This window comes from Coturnix japonica, chromosome 2, assembly GCF_054131305.1.
Source record: "Coturnix japonica strain WE chromosome 2, WE-NBRP24, whole genome shotgun sequence".
Classification (NCBI taxonomy): Eukaryota; Metazoa; Chordata; class Aves; order Galliformes; family Phasianidae; genus Coturnix; species Coturnix japonica.
In genome coordinates, this window is record NC_140664.1 from 114254662 (window position 1) to 114269144 (window position 14483).

General features: G+C 34.2%; 1 protein-coding gene across 16 annotated transcripts in view; it reads left to right on the forward strand.

Moving 5' to 3' along the window:
* DGKB (diacylglycerol kinase beta) overlaps positions 1-14483 on the forward strand; it is a 325927-nt gene that overhangs the window by 124310 nt on the left and 187134 nt on the right. For all 16 annotated transcript variants that reach the window (XR_014943032.1, XR_014943029.1, XR_014943031.1 and 13 more), the window contains 3 exons: positions 2712-2786; positions 9034-9119; positions 10168-10257. Coding sequence is in view for 11 of the 16 variants with exons in the window: in XM_032443169.2 (XP_032299060.1) it covers positions 2712-2786; positions 9034-9119; positions 10168-10257 (251 nt within the window). In the remaining 5 variants the exon portion in view is untranslated. The remainder of the gene's footprint in view (positions 1-2711; positions 2787-9033; positions 9120-10167; positions 10258-14483) is intronic.

A 14483-nucleotide genomic window follows, 5' to 3' on the forward strand; every position in this document is an offset into this window, starting at 1 on the left:
AATCGACCATTTCTTTTGTCTGTAAAGGAATTATCTTATTACTTCACAAGGTAGCTTAGTCTAACTCAGCCCAAGCAGTCAGAAGTATTTTCTCCAGCAGCAAAGCAGTTCCTGAATGAACCCATCCCTATTGGCCAGTCCTTCTGTAATTTTTTATTTTATTTTATTTTATTTTATTTTATTTTATTTTATTTTATTTTATTTTATTTTATTTTATTTTATTTTATTTTATTTTATTTTATTTTATTTTATTTATTTTATTTTTTTTAAATCACCTCAGTTATGCTAATGAACAATTTAATGAGGTGTTGGGGGGAAGGGGGGAGCGAAGGGGGAGAATGATAACAAAGAAATTTTTCTAAGGATTTGAATTGTAGCTTGAATTTGTTAGTAGGTATGAAATAACACTATAAACAGTTAAAGAAAAACACCTGTTTGGTAAACTATCATGGGTTCAGAACGAGCTGGAGGCCATAGTGGCCAGTGTCCATATAATAAGCCAGATTTGTTCATGATTTTGCACTCCATCACACAGTGCTGTGTTGTAGCATTACCCACTGCCTCCTGGCTCTGTCTGAGCAAATTTTCAGTCACAAGATAACCATGTCTAGTTCCTTCCTTAAATATAGAAGCAACATGTCTATAGACAAGTCAGTGTAAGTAGACCTTTTTGGTACTGCAGACATAAAATTGAAAGGCTAAATCATTCTCCATTTACCAGCCTTGAATGTGTAACACTGTCAGATCTGGTTACTTTTTAGTACAGAGGCAAACTTTTATAGGCAGTTTCTTCCTTGGTGTCACTGCAGTGAACAATCAATTTACAACTTTTATGCAGACTACTGTACTTAAACGTGTTAAAATAACTTAGAGCACAATGTGTCATTTGCAGTGAGTCGTTACAGAGTGATTCTCTGGTATTGATGTTCAGTTAGGACCTGTGGAAGGTATACAATGATTCAAAAATAATTCAGTGTAATCACTTTAACACTGCAGGTGGAATTCCAGGTTTTGGCTAGAGATACCTTGTTCCTTCTCTATTAGGAAGGCTGTTCTAGCATTTCACTGATATCTGACAACAGTACTGTAAGCTTGGGTCATGGCTACTATGTTTTGTAGCAGCTAACCTATAGACAAATAACTCTTGACCATTTAGAACTTCCTAACTATCCTGTTTAAGAACTCCTGGTCAACTTCAGGGGTTAAATTGGTTGCCTCTTTGACCAATTTAAATCCTGTATCACAGAGAAGCGGCTCACTCATGCTAACAACAACAACAACAACAAATCTGATTTAGTTGTCATCACTACTGTTGATAATAGTGTGCATGCTGGCAATTGAAACCAGTCATTTCACATTGACTTTTTCTGTCATCAATGGCATCAGGAATAAATTGTATTCAGTGTGTTTGGATGCAATGCTTTATGAAGAATATAATATATATTCATTCTGATATACCAAATAAATGAGAATTTAAGAAAATGTTCCAGTTTGGCAGGTTAACAGATAATTATGAATTTGCTTGTATTCAGTATTGTAACATAGGTCTTCCACCTAGCCTGATAAATTATGCATTTCTTCAATATACACATATATGTTTCTCTTAGTGTGCACATAGATTGCATCTAAGCAGTTTTGTTTTCTTGAATTTGAAACTGTCCAGTCATTTTTAAATAAATTCTGCTCCTTTTATTGTACTTAGGGCAGTAAATGGAAAGGGGGAGATCTTCCAAGGGGAAGGGATTTTTTTTAATTATTATTGTTTTTAAACATTATTATATTAATTAGCTTGAGGCACATAAGTATTAAAATTAAAAGCAGAGACATGAGTTAATAATTCAAACCACTGTCATGGATCCGAGATATGCATTCATTCTTTCTGATCTCAAACTCTTGAACTTTATAAGAAACCATGGAAGTACCACATTGTTATCAACGAAGGAAATTACATTTCTAGTCTTTGTACTGAAGAAGAAAAATATTTGTCTTACTTTTCGGAAAATAACCTCAAATTTGTAGTTGTATTTTTAAAAAAATATTCTATAGTATAGGGAGATATTTTATGGGATAGGACAATGTTTTACCTGCTGTGTCATTTCCCTCCTATTATTCAGATAATTTTCAATTAGATGTACTTCAATTAAATTTACTTTATGTAAACTTAACAGTTCTGAATCTTTTTCATTTTCTTCTCATTTGAATATAATATAAAAGAGATGTAATTTATCTTACATCTTACATTTTACAACATGTTTTTCAAGCTACAGAGATGTTTGTAGTGGATTACAAAGCTAATTTGTAATTCTACTTGTAATTTTGTTTTAATCTCTGGGATAAATCTCTCCTTTTTTATGAAACTGTTTAAATAGTAAACAAAGTGCTCTTCCAAATGCTTTTCTTATTCACCTTTCCTTGTGTCTTCCTACCTTCTTGTCCTCTTTTTTACTTCTGTCTGTGTATGCAGCATTTTTTTTGTAAATAGTTTATAGCACTTAATTTTATCCCTATAATTGTGGGTATTCATTGTGTTCAAATCTATTTATTCATCTATTTATTTAATTGTGTATAAATAGGATCTTGCAATTCAAACCCTGCAGTCACCTTCTTTGGTCCTTTGGTTAGAAGTTTAAAAACAAAACAACAAAAAAAGCCGACAAGAACAACAAAACCATATAAGTAATTTTCTTTTTCTTTCTCTTTGACCTCTTTAGAATTTATAGAAAATTTCAGTACCTTTTAAATCCTCGTCAAGTTTATAGTCTTGCTGGAAATGGACCAATGCCAGGGTAAGTCTACAGTTAATATTATTACCAGGAACTCATTTAATGAAATGCTACCTAATCAAATGAACAGACTGAGGCACATAGAGCATGCTTTGAATGTGTCAGCACTACTACAGACCTCTGAGTGGCTGCAGAAATTTATTGGTATTATTTATTTACATGTACAAATAAACTATGTATCACACATTTTACTGATACACTGTAAGAAATGTGATAAATGTAATTTTATTTGAAGCTTCTACTGCTATCTTAGCAACCTGGCTTATCTGCAGTTTTCTTTTACATCAAAACATTTGTTCATACACATATGTTTCTGTGTGGCACATAGAGTATGAATATATATATATACATACATATGCTTATTCTTTTGTATGTCAGATATGGAATGTTGTTTCAGATTACCTTGGCTAAGCTTTCCTTATCCAGTCCATAATATTCGGGATTTAGGGGTACAGAAAATGACTAGAATGCCTGGATTATGGTGGCAATGGCATTTTATGGGGGCTGAGTTTTGGTGAGTTTCAGAGATTCAGTGTTATCTGAATCAGTGTTGCAGTCAGTCAGCTAACATGCCTCTTCCGTGACTCTTCAATTTTGTATTTGTTCAGTGTGCATGGAGGACAGTGACAATATATCAAATACCCACTTTTGTCACTTCAAATAGTCTCCTTTTTAAGTAGCATGTACCTTGATAGAAGAGAGCAGGACAACACTGATCATCTCATCAAAATGTCTTTGTATGTATGATTTTGATGTTATTTGGTTATGCCACTGATAAATGAAATTTTACACAAATGAGAAAAGTTACTGAAAGATATTAGGGGATATGTTCAATATGAGCTTTATGCTATTGTTTACATGTAATGAGAATCTAGTTTCTCCTTTTTTATTTTTTTAATGTTTGGATTTCAGTTTTGTTTTTAAACTGGAGGAAGTAAAAGGTGGCAGTGGAAATGTACGTGTTTTGTGCCTTGCAATGTTGTATTTCAGTTGTCATATGTGTATGACTGAAAATAATATATTTTGACAATTTCTGTCAGTGCTGCTGATTTTAAAGTCAAATACACAGGAAATGATTCTCTATTGAAACCATTCTGCATTAACTGTCCCTTCACGACTTATGTTACACTTAAGATGTGTTCATGAAAGTGAAAATTAGTCCAACCTTTTTGGAAGTCAGAATTCTCAGTAAACATTGTACTACAGCATGGCTAATATGCAACCTGCAAAATGTTACAAAATCTGCTTAGAAAACAGAAATAATGAGATGCCTGATTTCTTCCACATCTCTAATTTTATCTTGTACGGAATGTTACTTCTGTTTGTTTATTCAGACATTATTTGTGTTTTGTTACACTCATCTTGAGGCATATGGAAATTTTAAGTGATCCAAAAAGTAAGCAGATTTGAAAAAAATAAAGAAAGTTATTTCAGGAATTTATAAGAAATTTTGTCTGACATAAAAGTTGTAACCGATACTGTTTTACATAGGGCAAAGTAGAAATGTCATGCTAAGAGATTAAGAGGGCAACTTTTTAAAAAAATGAAATACATGATTTCAAATTAATCTGACTACATTGAAACTTAAGCAAACAAACAAAACCACCCACCAATTGTTGGCTGCATTTCAGGCTATGACTGTATTCTGGTTTTCATTATCTTGTGATAAAGGAAAATGTATTTTGAGGAAGGAGCACAAGAGGGCAGTGTTAAGTTCAGACAGAAACCTGTACTGAAAGCAATTTAAACTCCAGACTTTTGAACCAGAACAGTGGTTGGAAATATTTTCAATTTCTTTTCCTATTAGGAATCTAAACAGTTTTACTTCAGTGTCACTTTGAGGCAATTTCTAATTAATTTTCAAACAGAGATTTCATTTTATTAAATCCGTTTTGGTATTCTTTTTTTTTTTTTTTTTTTTTTTTTTAAATTCATTCTACAGAAGTGAATAATCCTAAATTTCCAGTTTATCTCTTACCATCACTTCTTGCCTCTGGCAATGCTATGTACTCTGTATGTAATTTGTCCATTAAAGCATGCAGTTGAATACACTGTATATTTAATTTACCAGTCTTTGTTTCCCTTTTTGTGGGGGCTGGATTGCCTAGCAAAGTCTGCCCATACATCCATCTGTCCATTCACTCATCGATCTCAACAATGCCAGATATGCTGAACTGTCAGTCAGAATGTTACATTTATTTAGTATTGTCATTTGCATGGAACGGAGAGGGAGACAGAGAAGGGGGATTGTACAACATGGCCGTGAATGAAAGTGTATTCTTTATGCCTATTACTGTTAGAGAATGGAAAGGAATAAATGTGAATTTATTTTAAAGCACTTATGATTATTGTAATACATTTCAGTTGTGTTCATTTTGAGCTTTATTTATTTATTTATTTATTTATTTATTTATTTTCTTTTGAACACTGCTTTCAGACATTTATACTCAACCTATAAAATATTTCTATGACTGGGGTAGAATTTATGTGCTTTCTGCCTGTTTTAACCCACAAAATAGTTATTTCGGGTGCTGTCTTTCTAATGATGTGCTGTCAGTGACTGAGAAAATAGCATTTGTAAGTTATCTCGAGTTCCAAACATCTGTGGTTACTGCAAGTTAGTAAGTCCAGTTCCCTTTAGAGGAAAATGTAGATAATTGAGAAAAACAAGAGGAAGTGGGCAACGTGTAAAAATCCTAAATCTTAGGGATACTGTGAAACTGCTGTATTTTTTGACAAAGTCAATGACTCAGTATTTCTAAGTCATATGTTATTCCTCTTTAATGGGATAGCCATGCTCCCTCAAAGCGCTGTGTTGGAATAAAGGGTTCCTTTGCGCACCACAGATGAAAACAGGGTTAAAATGGTCTTTGCTCAGGGGAAGTAGGGCCACTAGTTGAGCCCCATGTTTAAATTTCTTTGCTAACTGGAATTAGTACTTTCCACTTTCCCTTTTAATATTACTTGTTAAAAATTAAAATAAAAACTAAATGAATGTTTTGGAACATTAGATACATTGCACATTTTCCAGTAAATACCATCAGCGTAACAGGCCAAAATGAAAATGTTTTGAACAAGCTGACAGGAAATTTAGTATTGTCATCTCAACTTCCAAATAATGAAGTGGATATGTCACCTAATTTCATAATAGATGTGATAATACTTTGAGAACTGCAGGGACAGCAGCAAAGACACTTCTTGTACCTGCTTAGCATGTTTAAGCTAAGGTTTCCACTGGTCTTTGTGTCAGGACTCATATACATAATCTATATAAAAATATGTACATGATGCAAAGAAATCACAATGGAACTGACTTTCTGGCATTGATTCTTTGGCAGTAGTGGAAGTTAACCTGTTGCCATGCCTGAAAACTGAGAGCTCTCAGCCAAAGGGCAACAATATATATTAAACACCGATATCATAATTAATGATTTAGACATTCTTTATTTTGAAGTGGAGAGATTAGGTTAAGACCGAAAAACCCTGTAAACTGCAGACTGAATGCAGATGTAAAAGGTACTCCACGGTTACAGACTGCCACAGTTAACAAAGTGAAGTGAAAATTGCCAGGCTGATGCATTGTGTAATTTGTGCCTAGCACCTGTGTTTTTAGCCTTGAAAAGAGTTTCTCTGTTTGGTTGTTACATCTCTATAGGAGTCTTCTGCTTCTGAAAACAACTGTTATTGTGGGTTTAATGATCTTCAAGAATCTGAAATTCAGTTATTGTTCACCTCTCAGAGAGGTAAATAATAGCTGGATGAATAGCAGCCAGCCACAGACCCACATGGCTGTGTAGAGAGGTCACCATTTCCCAAAGGCTTTGTCCCTCTGAAAAGGCTCCTGTTCCCTTAAGTCTATTATTTAAAATGTCTAATTTATGTTATTTTTATACACTATAACAGAAATTATATCCACTAAAGTTGTATTTCTTTGTAACTCCCTTAACCATTTAATTTGGAGAGTGTGCCTTTTTTGAATTCTATCCACAAGTTTACATCAGCAGGCCCTTTTAAGCCTTCAGTTCTGTCAGCTTAAAAGATGCCCAGGATAGCCAAACTGAATTCCTACAGCTTGCTGTGTAATTTAGCTGGGAATCTACAGCACCTGGGCCTTTGTAACTTCACAATGCAATAGTCCTATTTTGAAAATTACACTATTTTCCCTGATTATTGGAATTGATTGCTAGAGTATTTCTTTGCTGTTTGAACACTGGGAATTTACAGAGTATTGTGGGAAGATACATAAACTAATAATACTTTGAGAAGATAATAACTGTGTAGTTATTTTCTCCTGAACAAAACCTTGGTCCTGATGGTTCTGATGCATATTTCTCTGAAATAATTATATATATGTATATAATATGTATTATATATGTGTGTGTGTATACATACATACATACATATATATAACATATGTATAATATGTAATATGTAATATATATATATCCAAAAGACAAAATAAACAAGAGTGGTTTAGTTGTTGTCTAATATTAACTCTAAGTTCTGGTTGTACACCATAAATCAGTAGAACTCATTAAGTCTTAACATGTGAAACTTACTCATTGGTTTTAGCTATTTAACTGTATTTTTACCTGAAAAAAAAAAAAAAATAAATAAATAAAAATAAAAATAAAAATTAAAATTAAAAAAAATCTGCAATATGCATAGGACAATCTTCAAATATTGTGAATATCACCAGTTTCCAGTCTAGTCTGCTAAAGCTATGGTCCAGAATAATTCACCCCTCTCTTAACTACTGTAATTTTTCAGTGGTGAGTGTACCACAACCTATTGTCTGAAATCTATTTTAGAAGGGCTTTGCTTCAGCTTTAGTCTCCTTATTACATAGGTTTCCGTAAAAGTAATGCCTCCTATTTATTTCCATGGAAACCACAACAGTTACAAGGAACACAGTAACATTATTTGAAAGAAATACTCAGCTATAAAACTCGATTTTACTTACTTGTTTTCATTACTCTGAAATTCTGGTCTGAAACTAATTTAAAAAGTTGCCCTGTGATCTTCTCCATCTTCTTTTTTTTTTTTGTTTTGTTTTGTTTTTTTGTTGTGTTTTTTTTTTCCCTATTGGACTTTGTCACACATTCTTCTTTTTCTCTACTATTTTTCATTTTTTCTACTATTTTTCATTTTGTCTTGATTTTATTAGGAATGTATAACTGTCTAGATACAGAAAAACTGTTCAGTGTATAGCACTAAAGCATCATATAGAAAATAGCTTGATTTAAATATTATAAGTTACTCAGTAGATTTATTTGTATCTCAGAATTTATGCATGTTGTAATGATTGTGCATTTACTAGGAGACTGCAAATTGGAAATCTAATCTGATCACCAGCATATAGACTATTCATTAAGATGTCTTTGAAACTAAAGAATGTTGAAATGTGTGCACACATGTAATAATTCAGTAAAATGACTGCAAAGTTTCTGTATAGTCATAGTTTATGCAAAATTTCAGCAAATGCCAAAAGCTATCATCAAAAAATGTTTTAAATTAAAAGTATTTCAACTTAGAAGTGTTTTAATATATCCTCACTTTTCAGCATTATTGAAAACTGATATTTCATGGAGTGGAGAATGATGCAGTGGTACTGTTTGGGACTCAGTGGATGTGGAAGCAGAAATAGCTAGGGAAATATTATCAGTATATTGCACTTAGAAAATAGCTTTAGGATGATGTAGGGTAGTGGATGCATTCAGTCTGATACACATTTTATGTTAAACCACAGTGCAGAATTTTTTTTTTTATTAACCACAAAATGCTCAGGTTATTAGGTATTAGTGTGCTATCAGTAGTATCTCGGTTTCATATGCTTTTGTAGACAGTACCTCCCAAGAGCTGACTAGTATATTTAGCCATCTTAGACTTTTGTTTCTAGACAGACTACATATCCATTTACTACTCATTAAGCAGAAAATGTTTTCTGACAATAGCTTGAAACAGGATTTTGAAACTGAGACAAGGATTTGGATAAGCGATTACTTCTAACCTATTTCTAATATCTGTTTACCATATTAACACTTGGATTAATTTTTTTATTGAATTTATGAGATAATTCATTGTTGGATGGTATTCGTCTTCTGTATAAAAAATGAGTGCATGGTCAGAGCTGATTACTACTTCAGATGCTGGTTTATCAGATGCTATTAAATGGAATGTCTTAAGCCATAAAATGTATGCACAGTGCATTTATGTTTATTAAACAGAAATCTTCATTTACTGTTTTTAGGTTAAACTTTTTTCGAGATGTTTCTGAGTTCAGAGTACTAGCATGTGGTGGAGATGGAACAGTTGGATGGATTTTGGATTGCATAGGTAATCACCGTAGCTTACATATTTTTGCAGGATTCTTATATTTTACATTTAGTATTTTTACTTATGTATCAGCATGTAGATGCAATATTGGTACAATGTATTGTTCATTTAAATTTTGGAAATATAATATGAGTCATAATTATTTTAAAGGACATTCAAATTGTAGAGGATATTGAAATTCCCAGATGAATCCAATGTTTCTAGTCCTAAGTCTATTCCCTATGCTGAATCAAATCAGCTACAAAATTTCTATTTGTACTCTCATTCCATTATCCCATAATGGAGATAATGGAATAACAGCCCTTTGAATAGAACTGCTATGACAGACATGTAGATTTGTAAGCTGTGGGGTATGTAATCATTTCAGATAGAGTTCTTTCAATTTGTTGGCTGTAAAATCCTCTGTACAAGTAATTGGGAAGCCTCAGAGGTTAAGGTGTTAGATATTTTTACTTCCCTGTTCTTATTAGGGAACAAACATGAAGTTTATTTGGCACTGGAGAGCCTGCAGAGAAAATAATGGGAACGTAAAGCAATGGAAATGAGAAAGGAGATGGAGTGACCAAAAGACTTGACAGAATGTTTGGATAGTGGATATTGAAAATCATGGGCTCTTTTTTGAGAGATCTATATGAGGAAAGCTATGTAGAAAGGAAGTCTTGAAGGAATGGATGATAGTAAATGCATATTCCTGATCTTAGTATTTTATTTTATTTAAAGAAGGGAGGTAAAATGTTCTTTTGCATAAACAAGGTCTTAATTGTGATGTTCAAATAGCTTTGAAAATTGTAAATCAGTGGACATCTTTTAATTCTTTGTCCTTGTGATAGCAATAATGTGAAATAGGACTAAGGATTGAACATGGACTAGGGAGTGGGTTGCACAGTAGAATTTCCCAACTAAATGTTTGTTGAGTAGACAGTGTGATGTCATGTACAGAATACATATCTGTATCTTTCAGTGAAACAAAATGTAACATGGTTGCTATGTTGGTACCAAACAACTAAATTTTTGTTCCTTAGATATGTTTTTCCTTCTTTATTCACAGAGAAAGCAAACTTGCTTAAGCATCCTCCAGTTGCAATTCTGCCTCTTGGGACTGGCAATGATTTAGCAAGGTGTCTGAGATGGGGAGGAGGTAAACATAAATTAAAATACCTTGAATTATGTAATTAAAAAAGAAACAAAAAACACATTTACATCAAAATCTACTCTTAACATTTGGATGTCTCTTTTATGATGTATGTAAAGAACCATTATCATCTTTACTCATTTTGGAATTAGCTGTCTGTAAATGTTACATGAACTGTTTTATAGATATTAAAGGTCGTAATCACTCTTTATACCTTGTTTGTAGCTTCCGCTGACTACAGAAAGACTCCAAAGTATGCTGAGAAAAGGATATAGATATTTGTTTGGCGTTCTACCATCTGTATTGTAGTTATTTCTTTAATCAGTAAATTATAAAAGAAGTGTTCTTAAATGGATGTTAGTTGGGGCTGTTCTGAAAAGGTTGCTGAAAATGCTTAATATTGGGCTTGGAGTGATTTTATCTTTTTTCATATTAGTAAATACTAAATGAAAAATATGTCTCAGCCTTAGACTAGCTCTTTTGATCCACTGCCCTTTTCTTCTCCTATGGAGGATTCCAGACAATTATTGTTTTGATGTTATTTATCAGGAAATGAGAAGACAAAAAATGCTGGAAGAATAATATATGTAAAGTCAAAAGTTTAATATCCTTTGTATCCTTTCCTGGATATGTAGAAACTTATTCTCAGCTCCTCTAATAACTTATTTCCATCCAGGATTTGCTCTGTATGGTAAAAAAGAATAACACAAAAACTTGAAGGAGACCTGAAGAAGGAAGTGGTAGGCAAAACTGACTCTGGAGAAAACACATTAGTTCACAGACTCAAAGGTAGCTCTGTGTAATTCTCAGTTAGTCATTTCAGTACAAATGTATTAGAAACTTGGCTCTTTATTTGGAAATTCCCAGACCTTGTAAATGGTTCTTCCTTCTTCAGTGTCATTCTAAGTTTCCTTTCCAAATGTCCAGATACATCTTTATCAAAATCTGCTGTAGAACTCCTGGAGCATTTGTTAATGGTAATGTTCTGTCAGATCATTTTAGAATCTCCATCATCTTCACTGTCATGAATATTTATTTATTTATTTATTTAATGACGAGGGAGAAAAAAAATACAAGTAAGCCTTACTTCACTTTCTGGACATAGAATAATTCAGGATAGAAGGTTAAAATCAGGATAGACTGCACGTGGTTTTCTAGTACTGTCTCCTGCACCAAGCAGAATTTAGTAGGTTACAATGCTCAAATCTTTATTTACTTTAAACAACACCGTCTCCTTCAGACAGGCTGTTACGGTGTTTGACAGTCTTAATGGTGAAGAATTTTTTTCTGTGTATCCAGTCTGAATCGCTGTTGTTTCAACCCACGCTCTTTGTTTCTCATGTTGTCCCTACACTGCTGTGAGGACTATGGTTCTGTCTTCTTGATAACTTCCTTGTAGGTCTTAACAGACAGGTATTAGGCCATGCAAAGTTTTCTCTGGGCTGATGAAGCCTGTCTTCCTCAGCTTCTCCTCACAGAGCAAATACTCTAGTTCCCAGTGTTTCCTCAGCATTTGTCCCTTCCGTTTATGGATGTTTGACTTTTATTGGGCTGGGCCGCTGTGCTCTGAACCTTGTGCACTCTAATTGCTGAACAAGAGAGATTTTTCATTTCTCAGGTTCTGCTCCTGTTCATTTGACTGAGAATGCTGTTGGACTACTTTGATGCCAGGCTGTTCTTTAAGCTCATATGCAACTTGCTGTCTTGGTGCTTTCCCAGTAGAGCCATTCCATTCAGTTCATCCCCAGCCTGTCTCACTATAGGAATTATTTCTTCTGTTGTGTGGGATTTGCTGTATTTAGCAATGATCCTACCGGTCCATGTCTCTATCGTGTCAAGGTTCCTTTGAATAGCATCCTGTCTTTGAGCATCAGTTTGCAAACTCAAACTCAAAGAACGTGCACTGCAATATGTCGTCTATATCACTGATAAGGAGAAAAAATACGGGTCCCAGGATAGACATCTGCAGTAATTCAGATCAGATTGCAGATATCCACAGAGAATGCAGCCTATTAGCCACCCCTAACTGAGCTCAGTGCTCCGCGTTTTATTTATCCATCTAGTTTCCTACTTATCCAGACTATAGTGTCCCAACTTGAATGCAAGAGTACTGCGTTGGATGTCTTGCTGAAGTAGAGGTAATTAATATCTGCAGTTTCCTCCTTCTCCAAAAATCCAGTCATGTTATTACAAAAGGCATGTTGGTATGTCTGATATACCCGTGGTAAATCCATGCTGGTTAACTTCTCTTTAATGTGCACAGAAGTGTGTTCAGAGACAGTTTGGTCATGATTTCTTCCAGGGGTCAATGTGACACAGTCTGTCCTGTCATTCTCTAGATTTTTTTAATTTTATTTTTATTTTTTGGCCTTTTTGATGAGAGATTGAGACATTATGTTTTTCAAGTCACCAGTGACACCTCCCAGTCATTTAACTTTTTCATAAGTGGTAGACGGTGGCCTTGCAAAGGTTGTAGCCAGCTTTCTCAAAATGTTTATATGCAGCCCATCTGATTCCATGAACTTGTCTATGTGAGGTTTTCAAACAATCCCTGCCTCAAACCTCATACTCTGCAGGTTATCTTTGTTGTCCCAGGCCTCCAGGGTACTGAGAACAAAGGCCTTGTTGGTCAATTGTAGCTAATTCACCTGCAGCCTTCAGCACTGGGCTCCCATCTACCTGAGTTCAGCAGAAAATGAAGGTTCCATTTTTTTAAGGCTTTTGCTGTGTCTGCTTCTCATTATTTACAACAACAGCAACAGCAATAGCAACAAAGCTTTTCATTCAGTATGCATACTTCCATTTTCTTAAATTTGCTTCCTTATGGGGAATATTTTTCAGATGCTTACTCTCAGGCACTTGCCTGAAATTCTACAATATCAGTAGTGGGCACTGAAAACTTCATTTGAATTTCCTCACCGTGAGACTAACTCTGTGCCCTGCCCTTATTCTATCTTTTGGCTAATTATAGATTTCCCCAATTATCATGTTTTGCTTATATGCAACCTGCCTGATAATGAACTACTGTAGAGGTGAACCATGAGGCTGATTTACTGTGCTTCTGAACCCTTACATTTCCTTTGGGAAGAAACTGGTAATGATTTTTTGACATTTTCAGCAGGGAGAAAAAGAAAAAAAACATAAAAAAAAATAAGATGAACAGCAATAGAGAAGTATTTCTTTTGATTATATTTGATTATCTTAGGCAGATATGCCCTTCCTTTCAGTTCTATGTATTCACACAGAATCACAGAATTGCAGGGGTTGAAAGGGACCTCAAGAGATTTTCGAGTCCAACCCCCCTGCTTGAACTTGTCACCAAGTTCTTCCACATGTTTGTATGGAACATCATGTGTTCAAGTTTTAGGTCATTACTCCTTGTCCTATTGCTATGCACTATCAAGAAGTGCCTGGCCTCATACATTTGCCTCCTACCTCCCCTTAGATATTTATAAACATGTATCTGATCCCCTCTCAGTCTTCTTTTCCCCAGTCTGAACAAACCCATGTTTGTGCACCTGTCCTCATATATGAGATAGTCCAGGCCCTTAATCTTTTTGGCCCTCCTCTGGACTCCTTCTGGGAGATCCTACCCTTTTTTTTTTTGAACATTTAGCTTCTGTTTTGACTGATTACATCTGGACTAAATTTGAAAGAGAGAGAGAGAAAGAGAAGCATAAAAATATTCTGGCTTTCTTCATTCTTTGCACAGTCACCTTTTGTCATAGTGCAGATTTTTTGGAATTTCTTTAGGTTGAGGAGACAGGGCTTGCAGAAACTAACTACTGTCTTCAACAGTGAAGGCAAATGGAATGTGCATGCTGCTGATAGGTAATGGCTAGCAGTAACTAACGAATAATAAAGTACTATACAACCATAAGAAAGTGTATCAAAAATGGGTTTTTAACAAGATTGTTAAAGAAATCTCTGGAAGATGGAAAAATGTTAATTCAGCTGATATGTCAGCAGTTATGAATGATATTCATGTTTTACATTTTTTATTATAAGCTACACGGACAAAATTGACAGAAATACTGGGTAGCTTTTATTTTTTCTGTTCTCTTTTAGACTTTGATCAGATAATTCTAGGATTCTGAACTACATTTTGAAGTGAAAGACACTGAAGTATTAAGATTTATTTCAGAGGAAGAACATTTTGCAATGTGTAACATTAGATCTCTGGGTAGTTGCTACAATCATTGGGAAAATTCAAGGGATTGACAAGTTTAGAA